Here is a 24782-nt window from a genome sequence, read left to right as displayed (position 1 = left end):
CCCCCCCCCCCCGACTGGAATGTAAGCTCCAGGAGGTCAAAGAACATGGTCTTTCTTTTTTTTCACTGCAGTGCCCACAATAGTGTAGAGCCATAGCAGGTGCTCTATAAATATAGCGATATTAACAAAAAAGTTAATAATAATGAAAATATTTCCAAACCTCTGTCAATCATAGATGTTTCATCATTTGGAAAACCTTTCAATTTTTACTGCTTTTGCCTTTAGAGGGATACATAAGTTGTGGTTTTTCACTTTAAATATCTGCTAGCATCCAGTGGCCACGAGAAAAGTTCAGCAGATTTATAACTCTTAGACTCTAAAGGGACAAAAGCATTAATTTGTCTTCAAGTTCTATAACTTTCAACTTCCTCTGCTCAGAGGTAGCCTGCGAGACTTTGGGTGATGCAAAAGATCTCTATGTTCATTCTGCATCTCAATTCAAAATGTTGCATAGAATCTGCTGTCGGTGGTCTTTTTTTTTTTTTTTTTTTAACTGGCACAGTGAAGATGTCCTCCTGTACCAAGTGAGGTGACACCAACCACACCATCCTTGCCCTGAACAGACCCTGCTCGCGACTGCACTACAATCAGCCCTCCGTGTGCGAGCACTGCCCTCCTTCAGGATGTTTTATTCACCACGTGTAACTCTGGGGCATATGGGTCGATTTAGGGTAGCAGTGTCAGTCCATGTAAAACGTGTTCTGTTTTCTTTAATTAAAAATAAGTCTAAATAGGTGTTCCAGGATTTCTTTCACATCCCAAATGGCCATTTGGGCCACCACCGCTCCCCCGCCCTCGCCCCCGCCGTTTGTTTTCTCTCTTTAATCAATTAGAAACCCAGAGGCATTTTTTTTTTCCAACGTTTATTTATTTTTGGGACAGAGAGAGACAGAGCATGAATGGGGGAGGGGCAGAGAGAGAGGGGGACACAGAATCGGAAACAGGCTCCAGGCTCTGAGCCATCAGTCCACAGCCCGACGCGGGGCTCGAACTCCCAGACCGCGAGATCGTGACCTGGCTGAAGTCGGACGCTTAACCGACTGCGCCACCCAGGCGCCCCATAGAGGCATATTAAAAGTAAGCTGCTCTGGGGCACCTGGGTGGCTCAGTCGGTTAAGCGTCCGACTTCAGCTCAGGTCATGATCTCACGGTCCGTGAGTTCGAGCCCCGCGTCGGGCTCTGGGCTGATGGCTCAGAGCCTGGAGCCTGCTTCCGATTCTGTGTCTCCCTCTCTCTCTGCCCCTCCCCCATTCATGCTCTGTCTCTGTCTCAAAAATAAATAAACATTAATTTTTTTTTTTTTTAAAGTAAGCTGTTCACTGTTGGGATGTTTCTGTTAATACTTCCTTCAGTTTCTAGCCATTTTTGCTGTATGTAAACCAGTTCTCCCAAATTAGGAGGCAGAAATTTAAGCCTTTTTCTTCATTGTTGCTGGACCCTTCATCAGGAGAAACTGGCTCTCCTGTTTTGATTCATACCTATGCTTGTTCTAACTTTATCTTTCCTTTCCAGTCTTCTTGATCCGTTTGGTTTGGATGCAACTGTTATTAACAGTATATATAATGGGATTTTGAGTTTTGCCCCAAATCTTAAGATTTTTTTCTTTAATTTGTTTCAGTTAATGAGATGACCCTATTTGCATTTATTGACATAGCCCATATGATTTTATCTTATTTTATGATTCTGTCTTTTATGCTTCCCTGCCCATTTTCTTTGTCTTTAATTTGTAATTTCAGAGCCTACCATCATTTAAAGCCTTCAGTGGCTATTTTTAAATTCTAAGGAAACTTAAACCTATGTGTCTCAATTTATCAACCTTCCAAATAAATTAGTATTTCTTCATTTGATAAATACGCTTTGATTACCCACTAGGTGCTTGCTACTGTACTTTATCTGGGGGTCTGGTATGAGATTCATAATATAGTTATTTCCTTGACAGAACGTTTGATACACCAGAGAAATAGACATAATAGTAATGATAGCAGAGTCCTGTATAGGACTTACTACATGTCAGACACTGTTCTAAACCCTAACGTATATATGATCTCATGTCACAGTCTACCCATGGAGTAGGTTCTATTATCCACCCCCCGCCCCCGGCCTTTGCAGACAGAGGACCTCGAAGCATGGAGATTATGCCTAGCCTAGGATCACAGTTTAAAAAATGTAAGTGCTAGGAAAGAAAATGGGTGTGTGGACTATCTGGAAAAGCAAAGTAGGAGAGAAGTAGTGATGTTTATCTGGAAAAAAAAAACAAAAACCCTTGAGTTTGATTGTATATAGTTACTAGCGTCCCTGATGTCAAGGCTGATGAAGATACTTTGCTTTATTTTTGCTTCTCGGTAATTTCTGAGCAGAATCACACATTAGAAAAGATACTGGATTTCTCATACTTGTTTCTCAAATGTGAATCATTGTTATCTTAAATCCACAATTTTCAAAACCATAGTCGATAAAACTGTGTCTTCTTTCAAAACTTTTAAAAACACATGAAGGGCCAAGGACACTCAGTTATTACATATTGATGTGAATCAGATTTCTTACATCTTAATCATTAGCTGAAAGGGACTTTCTGTAAACAATTTTGGTTTCCAAGGAGTAAAGTAGTTTTGAACCTTAGAGAAATTTGAAGAGTAGAGAACATTAAGTGATATGCTCTATTATTGTATGCTTGTGGGAAAGAAAATGCAAGAGAGAGATTCTAGGAAGCTGAGATTTCAGAAATAATGTGAGAACCTATCAAACACCAACTTTGGGTTTTCAGAATTTTGGTGCATATGGGAAGGGGCAAAATTCTTTTATTTAATTTGCCCCTTTGGAACCTTCCGTAAACTGAGTATAATCCAGGTGCATATGGGTTAAAGAGCTTTTTTAGATTACATGAGACATTAGCCACCATGTAAGATAGTATTTCTATGAGAAGATGTATTTTTAATTTAAAACAAACTTTTAAGATCTATTTATGAGTTGGGAGTTTTCTATAATTTAGTTTTAAACGTGAATCTTTACATGTTCACAAATTTTCAATGACCCAGAACTGCTTGTCATCTGTAGAAATTCTTTTATCAATTTATTTTCTCTGGAAATGGAAAACTACTGATTTTAGGATCCAAGACTGAGTAAAAATTCGGTACCTCTGCCTGCTTTTTTATAACGTTATTTAGGAAGGTATTTTCTCTTGATTAAAGGACTTGATGATTGTATTTAGGCCTGCATATAATTTATGTGCAAACTACCGGCAATGTCCTAATGGTCAATTAATGATATAGATAATCTGTTTGAATAAGAGAAGTGTCGGCTGCCTGTAGGAAAGAGGTCTTTGTTTTCAGGATAATGAAGCAAAGTTGTCATGGGAATTACACTTCCACAGGAGTCACCACTATTCTTTCTGTGATTGTACACACTCTGTATAAAGATGATGGATTCAGGGGCGCCTGGGTGGCGCAGTCGGTTAAGCGTCCGACTTCAGCCAGGTCACGATCTCGCGGTCCGTGAGTTCGAGCCCCGCGTCGGGCTCTGGGCTGATGGCTCGGAGCCTGGAGCCTGTTTCCGATTCTGTGTCTCCCTCTCTCTCTGCCCCTCCCCCGTTCATGCTCTGTCTCTCTCTGTCCCAAAAATAAATAAACGTTGGAAAAAAAAAATTTTTTTAAAGATGATGGATTCATATAAAGACTAGGGATGACAAGCTAAATTTATAAAACATTGATTCAAATTTGTTTGCTATGTTGTTTAGAGAACTAGTTAACCCTACAAATAGACACATTTCTCATGTTGTAAGGATGTGCATCTTCTAAGCAACCTAAGAATAGAAATACAGCTGGGCCTCAGGAACTACGGCTCAGACACCAATAAAATCAGTTTTTTCTTTCTCTTTCTGATCTCTGCTTCCCTTAATACGTGGGCTTAATTTTTCTCTCCCTGTTGAACTGTCTTTTTATTGGTAGCTAACATGCTGCCAGAGCAGGTGCTGGCAAGTGAGTTTCTTCACCTAAAAAGAAAGAGACCCAGTTCTCTGGATTACCAGTTTCAAATCTCTGGAAGTGGGCCCTGATCGACCCAGCTTGTGCTGGGTGTCCAGGCGTAGACCTGGCAGAGTGGCTGGAGGGCAGGAACGCACTGCATCACTCTAAAGAGGAGGCTGGCAGGGTAGCCTGGCAGCGATGGGGCAGCGATGGGGCAACGAGAGCAGGTAGACAGCGCCTGAACCGCTTACTGCCCCGGCCCATTCATCCGTTCATTCGCGCATCGTTCCTAGCATGCCCACAAATATGCTGGAGTTGATCTTGAGACCATCGGTATTTTCCTTCAAAAATTATTTTCATAATCTAAATCTAGTTTCTTTTTATTTTATTTTTTTTAATTTTTTTTTTCAACATTTATTTATTTTTGGGACAGAGAGAGACAGAGCATGAACGGAGGAGGGGCAGAGAGAGAGGGAGACACAGAATCGGAAACAGGCTCCAGGCTCCGAGCCATCAGCCCAGAGCCCGACGCGGGGCTCGAACTCACGGACCGCGAGATCGTGACCTGGTTGAAGTCGGACGCCTAACCGACTGCGCCACCCAGGCGCCCCTCTAGTTTCTTTTTAAAAGCTGCAGGGGCTGTTACACAGTTATCTGAGACTTAAAGGAAAATGGCTCATGAGAGAGCGAATCCAGAAATCCCACTAACGTTCACAGAATGACAAAGAGAGAAAGTAAAATGTGCTTCAGTCAAGCTTTTCCTCTCAAAAAATATCCTTGCTAAAACTGTAAAACATTTCAACAAAAACATGTCTTCAAATATGTTATTTCAAAAACTGCATTACTTAAGCAAATATTTAAATACTATATTAGTTTCTCTGCAGACTTGACTTGAATTTAATTCTACCAGTCTGCCAAATATGTTGAAACTCCAAATCCATTTTCATTTGCCAGGTTAAATGTTTATTTTGTTTTCCCACCTAATATGCTCTTTAAAGTGTCACAAGCATACCGAATCTGATTTCTTTTTAATAGGGACTTAGTAGGGTTTTTTTTTTAATCTTTACAGTTAATGGCACAGGATATGCCTCTCTTAAGGAATATGCAAAGGTATGCTTACCTTCCTACCTACTGAAGGTAACCCCTGCCTTTGTTGTTGGAAAATAGAAATTAACTCACTTAAAGGAAGTTAAAAATATGTCTCCTAAATTTACCTACGTTTTTGGAGCCTCACTGTCATTTCCTCATAATCAGAATACCGAAGACTTTTCTTGCACTGGAGAATGTCTAGTTTTACTAGTGACCCTGTGTAGACTAGTACAGTGGAAAGGTATTGGGCTATGGTGACTTACAAGTAACTAACATTATTTGATGATAAGATTTCCCTTTTCTTCTGCTCATCGATGTTTATCTGACCCAGACAATCATTTGAACATTTTGCTCTTATTTTTGAAGAACATTTACATGCCTTTGAATATTAGTCTCTTAGATATTCCTTTGTAGAAAAAAAAAAAAAGGTTTGCTAATAGCTTTCAGCATATTTCTTACTTATTTTTAAAAGACAGATATTCAGCTTCCATGTGAATTGCACAGCTGTTTGTACTTTTTGCAGAGTTCATTCGTATATCTTGTTAGGTTTCTTGTATTAGACCTAATTCACTACAGAAAGGAGCATGTTGAGGGGGAGGTGTTTGAAGACCTAGTGATAGTGATCTTCCTGCCCTTGAACTTCCCAGGAAAAAAAAAAAGTACCTGGAATTGTTTTTTCTTTCTGCATCTATTATGAAAGTGCAGATTCTTACTTATCTCTTCTGTTCAGTTTCACATGGCCTCCTCATTTTCTAAATCCAGTGCCCTTCTGTGTGAGAAATGGGAGTCATGGGTAAAGTCGATGCAGCAGGTTAAATGGCTGCATCACTGCTGAGGGTGAAATGGTTCACACACATTTTTACGGTTTTGAAATATCTGGCTGTTTTCCAGAAGTTAGGAACCCACTGGCTTCTCCCAGTGGCATTTCTTCTAGAGCAGAATCATTGCAAATAGACTGAGACTGATTTCCATCGTGGACTTGAGCAGGTTGTCCGGTCTCCTCAATCATTAGGACCCATGGCTCTGACATATTGCTACACATTTCAAGCCCTCCCTACGATACAGGATACACACAGAACCTCAGAACACCAGAGCTATATTCAAGAAGGGAGAACTCAGCCGCAGTCAGAGGAAGCAACCCAACCCAGAGATTCCCTTCCTGTGCTAGAGGCAAAACCAAGACCTAAAGTGCAGGTCTCCTGAGCCCAGGTCAGCATGCTCTTCACGAGGCACTCTAGTCTTCCTCTGCTGATACAGAATGGCCCTCATGATCACGTAAGAACATTTCAGAGCTGTACGTTTAGGATGGAAACTCAGTTGTTCCTGTTCAGCACTGTTGATTTTGAATATAGAGAGATTGAGTTGAAATTGCATTAGCCCTATAACGTACCCTGTCCATGTGTCAGATAGATCTTGAATGCCATCTTCCTTGCTTTTTGTTTGTATCTTTCTCACCAAGATCAAATGGTGTATAAATGTAGAACCTCTTGAGACGCTTGCAGTATTTGCATTTTTTGCAATTTTAAGTTTTTCATCAAAAAGTGAAGAGGCGTTTCTCAGATATGACAGCCTGCCCCTTCATGAAAATTCACCCTGCCCTGACTTATATCCAGTGCTGAAGATACCCTCTGTCACTTTCAAGTTCATCGTACTTGGGATCACTTCAGCCCTCCCCACCCCAGTCTACTTTAATCATCTTCTCTTTCTTCGATGAAGTTTGAGATTGGTGGCTTTTCATTGGCTGTATCTAGGATTCCAGTAAGAGGTTAGTAGACAACAGATCAAAAGTAGTTCCCAGCCTGCCAGCCAGCTTTCATGCGAAGTGCATAGACTAACATTGGCAAGGCAGTTAAGCGCCCACCAGAGTGAGTCATTTGCCAAGTCCGTCTTTATGGCACTCACCTTCACTGATGGTTGTGCTGACCCTAACATATGAAGGGATTAAATGCAACTAAACCAGTTTCTTCCTAGAGCACCTCAGTCATTTTGGAGTTGGCTTAATATTCTTGGCTATTGGTTTGACTTACCTCCTGGAAGCGCTCCATGAAGTTAAAAAATGTGTAAAATGCATTTTTTAAAAAATGTTGGCGAGTGATGTGATGGGAGAGAATCCTTACTCTTAAGCCTCAGCTCTTACGAGCAGTAAAAATCAGGTTTGGAAATCAATATGATGGATCACATAAATGTAATATCATATACCAACATGATAGAGACAGCTCCTTACCACCCAATATCCTTTCTCTTCTTCCTTTGTAATAAAACTGATTTGTAGCTGGTCGTGTTGCCACACAGCCACAACAGCACGTTCCTCTTCTTAACTTGCAGCTGGATTTGATCGTATGACTGAGATACGGCCAGTAAAATGTAAACGGAAGTATTGTAACTACCGTGTTAGTTTTCTGAAAACAGAAGTGCATTCACTTTTTTTCTTACCTTCCTACATTTGACCACTTTATGCAGAGGTAATATCTGGAGCTTTAGAAGCCATCTGACTCATGAAGACAAAGCCACAGTCTGCACATTGTTAGATGTCAACGATATCTCAATGAAAGGAATAGATAACTTTTAAAACTGGAAAGAAAAAAAAAACACAGAAAAATGTCTGAGCAGAAGCTGGAGGAGACTGAGGCCCTGGTGACTTCAACCAGTAATTATATCAAGCCTGAACTACTCCTCTCCAGAATTCATTTACGTGAAGAAAAATACACTTTTATCTTGCTTATAGTAACTATAATGTGGGATCAAATTGCATTCAGCTAAAAATATTTAAACTAGTAAAACTTGTGACTGAGACCCCAGGTTGATAAAATTGAGAATAAACTTCTAGAAAGTAATTAGTGTCTTAGGATAGGCCTGGTCTGCTATAAAAATTGTTTTCCTTAGAAGTTGGAAATGGACAGCATTTGACATTTCTAGTCCATGTGGCAGTGACTGGACACTGTTTTGCCTGATGCTAGTAGAAATTCAGGTTCTCTCATATAGTGTCTGGGCTGTGCCAGTGAAGTGAACTCGTAAGTTATGAAGCAGAATTTCTTTTTTTTTTAATTTATTTTTATTTTTGTTAACGTGTATTTATTTTTGAGAGACAGCATGAGCGGGAGAGGGGCAGAGAAAGAGGGAGACACAGAATCCAAAGCAGGCTCCAGGCTCTGAGCTGTCAGCACAGAGCCCGACGCGGGGCTCGAACTCACGAGCTTCGAGATCATGACCTGGGCCGAAGTTGGACACTCAACCGACTGAGCCACCCAGGCGCCCCATAAAATTTCTTTGTGCCTCATCATGAGAGCAGATATTTCTTAGCTGTCATGTAAACTCATCCCTTTTGCTCTGTCAAGGAAGCTGTTAAAAAGGTGGCTTGTCTAAGCCCTCTAACACAGGCCCTCCCGTTGGGCTCTCACGGACCGTTCCAGAGCTCCACTATGGACAAAGCTAAGGCCTTTTACATAGGACGTTAATTTTTTCCTTCTTGTCAGTTATTTCTCGGGCAATTGACAAAATAAGTCTCTTATTTTATATTGAAGAAATACTGTGTCATGTGGCTATGATTGTCAAAGAACTATGATATTTACAGGATGAGTGTTAATGTCTTAATGTGTTTCAGTCTCAGTCTCCTATTATTTAAAGAGTTTTGTTTATCTAAACTTCCCAACATCAAAAGATTGAAGAAATCACTCAGCATTTATTAGTAGATTTCCTGTCTCTTAAAATAGAAAAAAAGATTTGATTTTAGCTTTTTGCTGTTGTTGTTGTTAATCAAAATATCCATCGTGGTACTTAAGAAATTAAAATGCTGTGCTATAGAAAATAAGTACCATCTGGGCTGTGTTTTTCTCTGCCCTCTAAAGAATACTACGCAAAGGAGGGCATGTAAAGTAGCCAGGCGTGCTTCATTTAACTATACTTATGGGATACCTGACGTGGTGCAGTAGGAGTATCACTTAAAAGTTGTATATAAATCAAATTATAGTTTATTTCATCATATCGTAAATGTACCAGCAAAGCACCAGTATTAAAGAATTCTAAGAGGATGGATTTCGAGCTATGAAGAATTTTAATTTGTTATTTTAACAAGATCATATTTTCATCATTCATTTCAGTGTTCCCTATGTGATGTTTTTTTAATTCACCTACCTGTGGGCAGTCTGGTTATGAAACCTGTTTTTCCATGACCGTCAGGCTACTAGACTGCTCTGACCAGCTAATTAAATTCTGTTCTCCCCTCACCCTGCTCCACCCACGTGGAGCCTCCTTCTTTCTTAGTCTTTGAAAGATGATGATCTTCCCAGACAGATGAGATCATGCTTATGTCACAATAATGTTCTCCCTCTTAAAAGCTACAACCTAGCAACAGATGTGCATGTGTGCGCACACACACATATACACACACGCACACTACATTATACATATCCTCAAGTGTTAAGCCCAACTGTTTGTTCCCCTGGCGTCATTATCCTAATCAAGGGTGTCAGTCATCACAAAAGATGACAAAGTCTTTATTATAGGCTGACAAAAGTATTTTTTATCTTTTACTAAACTGTGGTATACCTGTCTTCTTTCCAATGTTCTCTTTAGACTGCATGGTATTATAAACAGAGCATTGGCTTTGGGCTCAGACAGATCTAATTACAGTTCCATCCCTTACCTTGTGCAGGGTATCCTTGTTACCCTGGACAAATTACTAAATGTTTCCAAGTCTCAGATTGTTCAGCGGGACCTGCATCACAGAACTGTTGGAAAGGATTTGTGGTAGCAAATGTAATGGACCTAGCTCAGTGCCCAGCACTCACGAGTTGCAGCTATCTTGAACAAAATCTTCTCTATACAAATGTACAATACAGCTAAATTCGTATAGATAGACATACAAATGGAATAGAGTTTAGGTACAACCTTACTTTCATAATGACTACAGTCAGACCAGTGAAGGAATTTACAGCATATATGAACGATCAAGTTATCGGGCTATCTATCTAACACTAACTGCTCTCCTCCAGGAAAATGACTCTGAAAATGGAGCATGTTTCTTAAGAAGTCACTGTGCAAAGTAATTCTGGAATACTTGTCCACTTATTAATTTGTTCATGTTGGGGTGCATTTCTAGATCTTGTCAAACTGCACATAGTTCAAGTTTTAGGGCTTTCAGTTCTGTAAAAACGAAACCCGTTTCTTACTAGAGCCACTAAAGAACATTTCAGGTAGAATATTCTAGATTATTGCATATTTTATAGGCATCTAGAATTGTAACATGTAGTAGTAATGTACAGTTGTACCCTTTGGGTAATTCTACTTGGGTAAAACTTGGGTAATCCTGTCTACAGTCAGAAAGAAAATGTCATAGGTAAGTAAGGAGTTTTGTTTTAGGAGTCAGTGATACAGTGAAAAGAACACTGGTTTGGAGGAGATATCTTAAATCGTTCTAGCAATATGTCCTGCCTTGATGAAAAGCCACAAAAACTCTCATCCAAGCACTAAACATATGACCGACCCTGCATGGCTTCTCAGATCAGAAAGGATCAGGAGACGTTGGGGGTGGTGAGGCTGGGTGAAGAGTACACAGAATTCTCTGCACTAATTTTGCAAATTTTATGTAAATTAAACTGATTTCAAAGTAAGTTTTCTTAAAAAGCCACAGAGTCAGCAAGCTTTAGCTTCTTTGTCTACAAAAGGAAGATGTTGATAATAGCTGATCTTCCTACCCCTTAGGGTTGCAGAGAGGGCCAACAAGTAAGGCAACGTACATAAGACTCAAAAGTGCTGCTGTTCCGTCTGTGCTCTGATTCTTCCTCCCTTGACTTCACCCACTTTACCACCTCTGATCTTCCCTTCTGTTGTCCTTTGCCTCTTTAAAGTTTTTGTGGTTACTTTAAGGTGAAAACACTGCCTCACATCACGAAGTTACTAAAAGCAATTCTCCTTTCTGCGTCTTTCTGCATAATCCATTCCACACCCTCTGTGGCATGCCTTCTGTAAGCCTTCTTACTTCAGAGCTGGGCCTAATGGCCACTGACATTTAATCAAATAACAGTTAGAATACATTTACTTATGAGTAAAGGCTGATTAAAATTTGGGCACTGACATCTGAGGATGGGAATTTCATCATCAAATATCTTAACAGAAACCATTTTGTTAAATAACCATAATTATAGGTTTTACATTTATGATTCCAAGGGATTTCGCTATTCTGCATTCTTTGAAGCCCAAGAGGCTGTCATAGTGTTCAGGCTGCTTGAAATACTGAATCCAAGTACAAACAGGGCTGCTTTAGGAGAGAAGTCCCTCCCTCTAGTACTTTTTTCAAAGATTTTGAAAGCACAGTTACTTCCGAGATGATTTCTGGTTTTGTTTCTTTTTTAAATTCATTGGGTAGACTTTTTAAAAGATAAAAATGGAAAATAGACCTTAATTTTCTGAACGTGTAGACATTCCTGCTTTTTCCTGTTAACCATTTAGAAATTTTCATTTATTACATTGGAAACAAAAGCAATTTCAATAGCTATGATTACTGAATGGCATTGTAGCCATATTTGGTCAAGTCCATTGCTGGCTTTTTTTTTTTTTTTTCAGTGATTAAAACTTGGCATACTCAGGAAATCATTTTCTTTCTTTGTTTTGTGTTAACTCGTGCTTTCAGCTAGATCAGTCTCTGTGGCAGACTTCTATTGATGAACTTGTTCATTTCTGACTCATGAAAACAACTCGGCCAGTTATGAGAAAAGAAACTTCATCTGTAAAATGATCAAGGGCATTCTCTGTAAGGAATACACAATTTAATTTGGTTTTCTTTGTTTCTAATCTTAACTCAGATGGTACCCAGTTGTAAAAGCCTATTTTTCCTCTATAATATAGTCCCTTGAGAATTTTCCATCGATGGGTGACTTCATTTCTTCACTGGTGCATAATGTAAGAGATCCCATTATTCATCTTTTCATCATTTCATCTTTCTCCTTTATGAATTTTTAAAACATGGCATGATTCAGATTTACTGTTAAAACATGTTTTTTTGCTGTCCCCCTTTATTTCAGAGTTTGTTTACAGCAGTATTTTTCTTCAATGGAAGATTCCTAAATGAATAATTTGACCATCTTGCTAAGCTACCTTCTTAGTTAGAATGATGAAGGTTTACTATGTGAATTGCCAATTTTTTTTTTAATATTTTTTTTCAACGTTTATTTATTTTTGGGACAGAGAGAGACAGAGCATGAATGGGGGAGGGGCAGAGATAGAGGGAGACACAGAATCGGAAACAGGCTCCAGGCTCTGAGCCATCAGCCCAGAGCCCGACGTGGGGCTCGAACTCACGGACCGCGAGATTGTGACCTGGCTGAAGTCGGACGCTTAACCGACTGCGCCACCCAGGCGCCCCATGAATTGCCAATTTTTAAAATATCTTCTGAACTGAGAGCTGAGGAGTATCAACATAAATTATAGATAATGAAGAGTTTATTTTTTTGTATCTAGATTTTTTTTATATTTTATTTATTTTTTATTAAATACAATTTATTGACAAATTGGTTTCCATACAACACCCAGTGCTCATCCCAACAGGTGCCCTCCTCAATGCCCGTCACCCACTTTCCCCTCTCCTCCCACCCCCCCCATCAACCCCCAGTTTGTTCTCAGTATTTAAGTCTCTTATGGTTTGCCTCCCTCCCTCTCTGTAACTTTTTTTTTCCCCCTTCCCTTCCTCCATGGTCTTCTGTTAAGTTTCTCAGGATCCACATATGAGTGAAAACATATGGTATCTGTCTTTTCTGCCTGACTTATTTCACTTAGCATAATACCCTCCAGTTCCATCCACGTTGCTACAAATAGCATGATTTCATTCTTTCACATTGCCAAGTAGTATTCCATGCGTATATACAAACCACATCTTCTTTATCCATTCGTCAGTTGATGGACATTTAGGCTCTTTCCATAATTTGGCTCTTGTGGAAAGTGCTGCTGTAAACATTGGGGTACATGTGCCCCTATGCATCAGCACTCCTGTATCCCTTGGGTAAATTCCTAGCAGTGCTGTTTCTGGGTCATAGGGTAGTTCTGTTTTTAATTTTTTGAGGAACCTCCACACTGTTTTCCAGAGTGACTGCACCAGTTTGCATTCCCACCAACAGTGCGAGAGGACTTTAAATTGGTTGTTCTGATCCATCACTGAGGCAGGTAGTTCTGCTGCTCCTAAGTGTTTCTGGCAGCAATAGTGTGGCTTGGGATAGGGAGGAGGGTTCTTTTGGGAGGTGAGGGCGGGGCCTATCACACTGGGTCAGGAGGGCTAGAAGTAGCGGCGTGTGTTGTGATCTGTATTTTAGGAGCACTCTTTCTTTCATATATGCCTCTCAGATAAACCTGTCATTTTTGCAACAGTCCATGATATGAAAACCAGAGAGGGATTTGATACAAATGACACAACACAATTCCATTTTTAAAAGATCACTCTGACAGATGCGTGGGGATTAGTTGTTCGTTCAGTATCATGGTCCTCCTAGGAATCTCGTGTCTGAAATGGCCTCAGTTCTAAAACCAGATATAGAAGCACAGTGCTTGTTCCTTGAAAGCAGATACAATAGGAGAGCACAGATTTCTGCAGTTTTTATTTCATTGAGGAATATCTTTCAGAAGGCAAGGAAAATTGGAAGACCGTACATCCGCTTCCCTCACCTCTATCAGAGTATCTCTGCTTTCAGCAGTTTCATTTATGAGGATTCATAGGAAAAAGAGCGTAGACTTTGGAGTAAGACAGACCTGGTTTGAGATTGTAGCAACCTTATTTGATGTGCAGTCTTAGACAAGTTACCTAACATCTGAGCCATAGCTTCTTCATTTTAAAAATAATCAGGGGCGCCTGGGTGGCGCAGTCGGTTAAGCGTCCGACTTCAGCCAGGTCACGATCTCGCGGTCCGTGAGTTCGAGCCCCGCGTCAGGCTCTGGGCTGATGGCTCAGAGCCTGGAGCCTGTTTCCGATTCTGTGTCTCCCTCTCTCTGACCCTCCCCCATTCATGCTCTGTCTCTCTCTGTCTCAAAAATAAATAAACGTTAAAAAAAATTAAAAAAAAAATAGACCTGGGGGGCGCCTGGGTGGCGCAGTCGGTTAAGCGTCCGACTTCAGCCAGGTCACGATCTCGCGGTCCGTGAGTTCGAGCCCCGCGTCAGGCTCTGGGCTGATGGTTCGGAGCCTGGAGCCTGTTTCCGATTCTGTGTCTCCCTCTCTCTCTGCCCCTCCCCCGTTCATGCTCTGTCTCTCTCTGTCCCAAAAATAAATAAAAAACGTTGAAAAAAAATTTTTTTTAAATAATCATATCTGCCCATTGAGATTATTGGAAGAATTAAAAGAGATAAGGTTAATGACCAAGCACAGCACATGACACATAGCAGGGAGGCAACCAATGGTAGGTCTTCTTCCTCTTAGACTAGTGGTTCTCAGTTGGGTGTGATGTTGCCCTGTAGGGGACATTTGGCAATATTTGGAGACATCTTGGTTTTCATAACCCAGGAAGTATCAGGCAGAAGCTGTTGGCATCTAGTGGGTAAAAGTCAGGAATTCCCTAAACATCCTACAGTGCACAGGACAGTCCCCACAGCACAGAATCATTCAGCCCAAAATGTCAGTAGTGCCAGGACTGAGAAACCTTGCCTTAGAGATATTAACCTTTCCATATATAGACTGTAGGAAGAATATATATGTGTGTGTGTGTGTGTGTGTATATATATATATATATGTATGTATGTATGTATGTATATGTCTATCTATGTATATATATGCATTTGTATATGCATATATATGTATATATATATATGCGTATGTATACGTATATATGCACATGTATACATATATATTCAATTCCACCAATGTTTATGAAACACCTACTCTGTATCCAACTCATTGGGGAGTTAGCAGTGAATGAGATAGGCATAATCTCTGCCATTGAGGAGCTTTGTATTCTAGTTGAGAAACAGATAAGCCACAAAGAAATATATCTATCATTGTGGCAGATGATAAATAGTAAGAGCTATGAAGAAAAATGAAGCCAGGCAATAGAGAGTACCCTGCCAGGAGCTGCTGTTTTATATATAGTGGTCATCAACAGCTTCTCTAAGAAGGGGGCCTGTGAACAGAGACCCAAAGAAGTGAGTGAGCAAGCCAATGATGTGGGGTGAAGATAGAGCAGGGGTGTCACAAATGCACAGGCTCCTGGATGGGAATATGTTTGTCATTTTCGGGAAACATCAGATAGGCGAGTGGGCTGGAATGTGGAGTAAGTGAGGAGGAGAGTGATAGGAAATGAGACCGGACAGTTAATAGGGAACAAGACTGTGTAGGGATATGCAGGCCATTCTGAGAATTTTGAACTTTCGTTCTGGGGGGATGAGACACCACTGGCAGTTTTAACCATAAATGGCATGACCCGATTTTCATCTTTTAAAGGATCACACTGGCTGTTGTGTGGCAAATGAACTGGCAGGGGTTGGGAAGGACGAGTGGGAGCAGGAAGACCCATTAGGAGATTATTGCAGTAATCCAGGGGAGATGATGATAATGACCGCTTGGACCAGAATAGTAGCAGCGAAGTGGAAAGTGGTGAAAAGTGGTTTATTCCAGATATATTTTAATGGTAGAGCTATGCAACTTAGAATTAATGGATGAAGTAATGCAAGGTAAAAATTTTATTTTCACATGTAAAAATCCTTATCAAAAAAACGTAGATGTATCATATAGTAGCGACAAAGGGAGATTCCAAGCAGGGCCCTTCCTTGTTCTGGTAGAGTTCCACGTATCCTTGAAGAGGATGAGAGCCATGTTGCACTGACAGGCTTCCTCCTTCACAAGATTTTATTTTAAAGGTGCCAAACTTTCCCACTGTGTAAGCGAAGCCAGCCTCCATTTGATATGTGCATTGGACTGCTTGAGAATTTGATCTTGCTAAATGAAAATGGAAAGGTCTACAGCTCCAGCTCAAGGTTAAAGGGAAAATATGAACTACGTTTTGTTCAACAGTGGCTTTACATGCACATTTTCCAGACAGTGTCTTAAAAGTTTAGCTAGGGGCGCCTGGGTGGCGCAGTCGGTTGAGCATCCGACTTCAGCCAGGTCACGATCTCGCGGTCCGTGAGTTCGAGCCCCACGTCGGGCTCTGGGCTGACTGCTCAGAGCCTGGAGCCTGTTTCCGATTCTGTGTCTCCCTCTCTCTCTGCCCCTCCCCCGTTCATGCTCTGTCTCTCTCTGTCCCAAAAATAAATAAACGTTGGAAAAAAATTAAAAAATAAAATAAAATAAAATAAAAGTTTAGCTAAATAGCCAAAATATTTAACTATATCCTTCTAGATTTGCTAGACTCTAAAGCTGTGTCGACTCATCTGGATATTACCTAAACCGCTGAGAATTTTTAGGAATGTTCTTCAGGATACCTAAAGAGCTTGTATGTATTCATTTAGTATGTTCACTTTTGGAGGTACACTCACATAAAAGCCACAAAAAAGGGTTACAGCATCCTCAATCAGGAAAACAAAAAAGAGGTTAGTCGTCTTCTGTTACTTCAAAGAACTAGTTTGGGCAGAAACTCACATAGCTTTTTCTGTTATTTGCCAACTTAGTTATTACAGAGCATGTTTACAGTTTCGGGGGAAACATTAGTAAGAATTAGTCCTAACACTGCATGAGGATTTACAGCTAAACGTGGAATTGTGTGGTTGCGTGCTACTAAGTTATTGGGGAAAAAATACGTCTCTTAGCACATGTTTTATCCCAGGATAGGAAATAATATATTGTGTGTAATTTTCCTCACTACTAGCTTAATAAATTCAGATTTAAAAATTGTAAACATTCAACCGATTTTAAAAGCACTATTTAAATAACAACTGTATTTTCCTTATAACCAATTCATGCTCATTCTTGATAGTTTAGAATATACGGAAAAGAAAAAACTATAGTCACATTAATTAATGTATCTAGACCCATACAGTATAAACGCTCCTAAAAATTCAATATTTTGAAACAACTCTATTATGAACTACTGTCACAAATATCCTTTTGTGCATTTCTCAATCACTGATGCTTTGTACTCACTGGGAATTACTCACTTATTTTTAGCTCAAAATCCCTTTTAAGTCCCTTGAACGTTCTCCTAAGTCTATAGCTACTTCTTTAAGAAACTTCTCGTGATTATTGTAATATATTCTTAATACCTTAGGCACACAAAATTGATGTATTATGAAAATCATGCAGGAAGAACAAGTTAGCACCAATGGAAAATTTCATTTTTCAGGCTATGAAATAGAAAATACATTGTATTTGTATTCAGTTGTATAATTCAGAGACAATCAGGATTTTGAGTTGGCTCCCTAATTAATTCAGTAACATTCTCCTTTCTCCCTCTTGCTCACACTCACTCTGTGAGAACATATATCCAAACTTATGCTGTTTCTCTGTGATTTTCTGCCTCTTGAATAACTGCTTTGATTATTTTTGTGTGTGTGGACATTTACTTCATGACCTCCAGTAGGCCAAGCAAAGTTAACTCAAGAGGAATTTCTTTACATGTAAATTCTCTTCGTTTTTAAAAATGTTTTTTCTTACTGTAATTCACCTAAGGAAAAGTTAAAACAATACTGAAATGCGTGACTGAAAAAGTAAAACTTACCGGCAATGCTACCCCCAGGGATAAATACTACGAAAATATAATGTATGTGCTTCCAGACGTTTGCACACGTGTGTGTGTTTTAATCATAAACGGGATCAAGATACGTGCAATTCAGTTTTCAGCTTGCTTTTCTCAGTGAATAATAAATACGTTCTCGCAGCTACAACCTTTGAGGGGAAACAAAAGTAGAACACATAGAAAGTGCAGGGTTGTAATACTGTCTAGAAGAACAAATGTTCCAGGAGAGAGATCAGTGTGACCTGGGAGCTTTTGGGAAAACTTCCTAGGGAAGGTGGTGCCCACGCGGAAGGGGAAGGAGCTAAATGCCCTGTGGAAGAGGGGGGAGATGGACAGCACAGTCATGGCGGAGGTGCACGGGACAGCAACATGGCGGATGTGACAAAGGGTGACCTGAGTACCACAAAGGTGTTAGGTTTTAGTGAGGACATTGCCTGCCTATAAAGAATGAACCAGATTGTGGCTGTATTTGGAAGCCCAGCATTTGAGCTTAAATTTGATGCAGTGAGTGATCTGCTGAGAGCCATTGTTTGAGTTTATGAGGCAGAAGCATGAAAGCGGTGTGGGGATAGAGGAGGGCCTACTATGGTAAGGTCTTGCTATGTGCCAAGGCCTTTTCTCCATGTTTTTATTTATAGTTGCTGTACCCAGATGGGTTGGGAGAGTTAAAATATTTGGGAGGAACCAGCCAGGAATGAGTTGCAGTACTCTAGGCCCAAAATGGTGAGCTTTGCACTTGGGTGCAGAGGTAAGGAAAATCTACCAGGTGGTTTGAAGGAGACTCGCTTGACTCCTGGGTAGGAGGATCCACTGAATTACACACTGATCCAGGGAGGCCAGTGAGCACTCAGCTGGGTACCCGGTTGACTGCAGCAATCCAGGTAAACCCTTTAACCTTCCTGAACCTCCGCTTCTCTATCTAGAGTGAGTGGGGGATATGGCATCTAAGTTTCTTCAGCATTCTGTGGTGTCTACTGATCTCTTCATGTCATTCTGCAGATGAATCACAACATACATGAACACGCATACACATCCCACAAGCTGCATGTTTTCACATTGCTGGATTCTACTGCCCGCCGTGCCATTTGCGGTTTTCAAATTCAGCAACCAATTCCTGTTTAACATGAGGTAGTTGGTAGTGGCTATTGGCACTTCGCCTTTTCCATGCAGAAAGGCCTTTGCGTTTCAATGGTAAGACTTCTAAGAGTAATCAAAGTTAAGATTTTTTTAAAAAATCCAAGGTGGAAGTGAGAGCAGATAAACTTTCATCTTGGTTTCAAAGTTATGCTCTGTGATTCTGTGTCGCTGGAGAAAGATAAATGTCATGTGTCTTGAGAAGCCGCCAAGAGATATGCCAGCACATAGTTTCTCTAACCTTTATGGGTGCTTGAGTGAAAGCACGCGGAGAATTTAAATGAAACTGTGTGCTGCGTAAGTAATCCAGCCTCATACCTCAAACTGGTATAGACAGGGGCAAAATGGTGATCGTCACTGCTGAAAATATTTTTCCAGGGCACAAGCAGTTTCATGTTCATTGAAATGAGAGCTCCTCACTGAAAATTTAAATTAACAAATGTATACTCGGAGCCTGTTTTGTTAAGGTAGTGAACAAGCAAACGAACCATACTGGCTACTGCATCTGTAGGGATATCTGCTTCCCTGTTTTCATTTAGGTAGGACCCAAGAAAATGAGTTCATCTGGCATGGAATTTTGCCTTCTGAGTTTGTTTTACAATAGCCAGAAAAGGCTGTAACTTCTTGGTAGTGAAATGAATGACGATTAGCGTAACTATGCTCTCTTACCTTTTTAAAGAGCCATTCCAATGAAATTTTAGAATTTTGTTGCGTGCTTGGAAAAGGTTAGGAATAATTCTTCCAAAAGCGATTTTTCCATTGTATGCCCCTCTATGGGAATATTTTGCTAGACTGTAGTACTGGTAAGGTCTAATTTCTTAAAAAGCCTCTAGTATGTACCATAAACCAAGGACTGGGTAGAATTGACAGATAAGTAGAAAACAAATTGGACTTGTAGATACAAGAGCATGACTAATCCACAGATGACCTTACGTCCATGTGGCAGTCTGAGATCAGGAGAACATTGTGTAATTTGAGAATATCCAGGATGAATAAAAGCTGTGATTAACCTGCCATGATTGTTCAGTGATAATACCTCACAGGAGGATGTCTAGGACCCAAGTTTTACTTACTAGCTTTATCAACTCTGTGCTTAAAAAGCTATTTTTTTTTTTACTTCTCTAAAAAAAAGATTGTTTTTTACTCTCTAGAGTTCAGTATCCTCAACTGAAAAATGGAGCTTTTACAACAGTTTAATTTAAAGGTTATTGTGCTGCTCTCTGTACAGAATAAGCATTGTTTTTCTGATCACGCTGTTCTACAGGGCTTATGATTTTCCCTCTTGCATCTTTTCCGGAGATGCCCTACGGTACCAGGAATAGAAGAGGACTGTCAGTGTGCACTCAAAGCGTGGATTGCAATGGGTGATCTGAATAGAGGCAGAAGGGCAAGTGGAATGAGAACATTACAGAAAATTGCAGCCAGCTTATTTAATAAGTTGGCCAATGTCTTGATTTTTTTTATGGGACTTTGGCTTTAAAAAGTCACCTACCCTCTCTGGAATTTGGACAACTTGATTACAAATATTAACAGTTCCTGATTTTAGATCAGGCAACAAGGATTTATATGGATTTCTTTTGCCTCCATCCATCCATCCATCTGCCTGCCCACCCGTGCAGCTAGCCAGTGACATTTACTGGGATCCAGGTAAATCCAAGCTAAGCACTGACCAATGCTGAGATTAGAGAAGTAAAACATAGTTAACTATCTTTAAAGAACACAGAGTCTATGAGGGTTAGATATTTACCACCTTTCCTGATTTTAAGGTGACAGTGTATAGACCAGAGATAATATAATGAGATGTGAGAGATTTGGGCCCTTTTATAAGGCCACATTTGTCCCTTTCTTTCAGTTTATTTGAAATAACTCATGGGGAAGAGAGAGGAGTAGACGAAAATTAGCGTGATGAGCATATCTGAATCATCGTCAGCATCCTGGACTGCCAGTCGGTGTCTCTGATTTCATTTTGAGCTCACTTGACCATTCTGTGAATAGCACACATGCACTGTGTCACGTAACATTCAGGGACATTCATTGGTTTTAGTACAACTGCTTCCCACCCTCTTTCGTGTCACGGCACACGTGGAAAGTGATCGTTTTATGCCACACTGTGGTAAATGGACAAGGCAGCTTACAACCAGATACCGGCCTGGGGGTTCTGCTGCCTCAGCCTCCTGCACATTTAGAAGGTTGAGGGGAAAACAGGATGTCTGCACACCTGTGATGTGTTTGCAGCACACCTGTGCACTGTCAGGTTCATTACAGTTTGAACACTCTGCACTTGATTATCCCCGGGTTATGCCTTCTTTGCTGACCCAGGACCTTATTTAATTGTATTTGGGCATGAGCACTTTGAGCACATTACTAATGGTGGCCACATGATATGGGTTAGTAAGGGAATGTATAGACTTTAGAGGATTCCAAAGAAGAATATTGGAGTAACACCATTACTGTAGGTTGGAGACAACTTCTTATAATGAAAATAGGCTGGCTCCGGAATTGGCAGTCCAGGCCTGCAGTTCTAACTTGATGACCTTTGACAAATCACTTCTCTCTGAGCCTCAGTTTCCTTCTCTCTTCATCTTAAGATGAGGGGGTTTGAACAAGGTGAACTTGAAGTCATCCTCCAGCTCTGAGATGCCATGGTTTTGTAGTGCCTGTGCATCTTTGCTGTTAAGTCAGCTGCTCTTTCCTGAGCGTGTGCTGTATGCTGGGCACCTGGTCGGTGGCTTTCTGCTCAAGGCCAAGGGCCAGCTTCATGGGACTCTAAAGCTTCAGTGCTAGAGGAATTGAAAGCAAACTTAAGATACTTGATGAAAAAAAGACAATAGACCGTGAATCAGGTGTCCGAAAGGAATCGACGCTAGCTGTAATAATTGGAAGTCCTCCAGTGTCTTTTAAATGTAGCTCGGGATCTTACATCAAATGCCTGGCTTGATTAAAGCCCACAACCCTGGAAGCCTGAGCCCCTTAGGATGAGTGTTCCTAACTTCCGTTTCCAAGAATACATATTCAGATGCTTAATGATCAACCACGCAAACATCTATAGAGAAACCAAATCTCGCTTGTCCAGCTCGGTGGAAGGAAAGTTAGTGTTAAGAATCCCATTAGGAATTTTCTTTTTCCGTTATTTATCTAAGTCCTTTCTGTTTAGCATGTGTTGGGTGGATGAAGCTGCCTAGCTGGAGAGCAGCAGAGAAGACATACAGGAATGCGTAGATAATCAAGGACTAGCCACATCATGGCGATGATGGTCATTTGCCCTGATCGTAGGCTAAAATGGTAGCATTTGTTCATTTCACGGAGGTTTCATTGTTTAATTGTCATGGTCAGAAATTCTCTCGGAGGTAGAAATACAAATGTATAGTCAGACACTGACAGCGTTATGCCTTAGAACCTTTTTTTTAATAAACACCTTATATTCAAAATTCTCCCTTATTTCCTACTGTCCATTAGCACACGTTTACTGAGTCATGTGTCAGGTACATGTCCTAAAAAGGACAAAACCAAATCATGCATTCACATATCAAAAAATACTTCTAAGTATTGAAAAATTCACCCAATAATACATCCTTAAGGAAACATAATGTTTCAGATATGCACTGCACATAATGTACATAATGTGTGCATGCTATTTATTAATACACGTTCAAAAAGGATACTTGAACCTCGAGGGTAAATAAAGAAGTCTGGGTTTATGTCAACACGTATATGTGTTTGTATGTATGGGGTCAGGAGAGATGAGGAAGGAAAGAAGAGAGGGAAAGAAAAGAAAAAGAGAAGCAAGGGGGGAAAAAGTCAGTGGTCTTAGAACCACAGGAGCTGGTGAATTTTACCTTAACTCCCACCACCCCATCTGTCTTTTCTGCATGGAGCAGCATTAGTACACGATTATCCGTCCCATCAACAGATACATCATCAGAATTCAGTTGACCACTACCCAAATCAAACAAAATGAAAAAACAATAATTTCAGTTTAAAAAAAATATATAAAAACATCCAGACGTTAGCAGTGGTACTTATGTACTCCCAACTGTGATAAAGAAAACTTGCTGAGAGCCCTTCCAAAGCAGAAAAAAATTAAAATCTCAGGGAATTTTTTTCCTTTACTGGCCAGAATCTCATTCCAAGAAGTACCAGCCTGTCTCATTTCAAAATGCTTCCCTTGCCAAGGAAGCGGAAGCGGTCATATTCTTTCCCACCGAACTATGGGTGAATTATAATTATCCTACCTCTTGTGGGACAATGAAGCAGCAAACATCTGCTATACTGAATCAAAAACCCACGAATGAAACTCTACCAAACTGTGAATCATACCTGGACTCAGATTAAAGGTTTTGTGTTGTGTTTACCTTTTTCTTTATTTTCTTTGCAGTTTAAAATATGGATTTGTTAGCTCTGGCTCTGTGTTCTGAGGGAAACTATATGGATTCCATTCATTGACTCCAATTTTAACATTGCAAATCCCCAGCTCTATGGCAATAGTTGGGCAATAATGATTAACAGTTTTTCTGTTTGATTTGTTATCATCTTCTCACAGTTTTTCCTTAGATGGATGGTGATTAAGAAAATGTAGAAGTACACAATCTAAGAAGTAAGATTCTTTTAGGGTTTTTTCCTTCGGCTATAATGACAATAACAGAGGAGAAGAAAATGGTATTTTAAACTTCCAAAAGACACAAGCTTCAAAACTACAGTTAACTTAACATAATTTTATGTATCATGATATTTATGGTAGTACTAAACTGTTTACTTAAAGTCAAGAAAGAAAAATGGAATTTCATTTCTGCGTTTTTGCCAAGAAAACATAGACAGTGGTCTACTTGCCCTGAAACATTGTTTGTGTGTCTCTTTATCTGTTAGAGAGCAGAAAGGCAAACTCGAATTATGGATTCAGCTCAATATGCAGAATTCTGTGAAAGTCGACAATTAAGTTTCTGTAAGTAAATGTTTAATTTTGCTTCATTATATGTTTAAGAGATTATGTGTTACAGATACACTAAAGTATGACGCAATCTCCGTTCCTTAGAAATTGGTGAATTTAATATATGCATAGTTATAACTATTACAGAAACAACCCCTGCATTGTAGGGGAGTCTATAAAAGATTTTACCCCACTCTACTATTTTGTAATTAATAGTCTTAAGAGGTTTTAAAGGGTGCTGGTAACATACAGAGAGCCATGTTAATTATTCACATTACTTTTAGTCAGACAAATTCCATTTTCTTTAACGTTCCCACTTTAATTTCTTTTCCCGTTTCTTAGTCGTATTTACACTAGTATTGCTGATTGTACTTGACCCACAATGGACTGGAGTAGCACAGTCATGACATTTAAGAGCCCCCAATATTAATAAAGACCAGGCTTTCCATTTATTTATGCATACTCTTATTACCCCAAAGGAACGTATCAATAGTCTCTTCCATTTTTGTGTGTAACCCCCTGCTGTAACAGGCATTCAGTGTGAGCCAAATTCATTAGTCCATGCTCTTGTAACACTAATAACCTAGTGATAAATTAAGTACTGTCCCGTCATTGCACACAAGCTTACTAAAAGTACAGAAAGGCTTGTGATACATAGCGGGCTCAATTGTGCAGCAGACCTCCTCACCACAACAGTTCCATGACTAAGACTCTCGGGGGAAAGGTCAAAGAGCAAGTGTGATGAAAAGTCCGGTTAAAAATCTGACAGAATAGCACATGACCCTGGTCTGAGGGATCATAGACACAATGGTGTCTTTAAATGGAAAAACTGTTCTGTGGTCATAATAACAATGCATTTGATTGGAAAAAAGCAAATGAGAGCTTCATTTCTAGATCATCAAGTACAAATAAATGACACATTTCCAACAGTGTCCCATGTAAATGTCAGTAAAATATAGGGAAACATGTTTTGGGAGCTTTTTTGTCCTAACTAAATATACTTTGCAGTCTGACTAACGGTTTGGCATC

The 24782-nt window shown here is 40.0% G+C and overlaps 1 protein-coding gene across 2 annotated transcripts in view; it reads left to right on the top strand.

Annotated features, from left to right (window-relative positions):
* The window catches only part of SUPT3H (SPT3 homolog, SAGA and STAGA complex component), a 535592-nt gene that overhangs the window by 406123 nt on the left and 104687 nt on the right, over window positions 1-24782 (top strand). For both annotated transcript variants that reach the window (XM_040473676.1, XM_040473678.1), the window contains exon 7: window positions 23693-23768. In XM_040473676.1, the coding sequence (XP_040329610.1) occupies window positions 23693-23768 (76 nt within the window). The remainder of the gene's footprint in view (window positions 1-23692; window positions 23769-24782) is intronic.

The sequence above is a fragment of the Herpailurus yagouaroundi genome, unplaced genomic scaffold, assembly GCF_014898765.1.
Source record: "Herpailurus yagouaroundi ecotype Mexico unplaced genomic scaffold, PumYag 139, whole genome shotgun sequence".
In the NCBI taxonomy this organism is placed as follows: Eukaryota; Metazoa; Chordata; class Mammalia; order Carnivora; family Felidae; genus Herpailurus; species Herpailurus yagouaroundi.
Note: the sequence above shows the minus strand (reverse complement) of the source record. Positions and strands in the feature narration are given on the sequence as shown.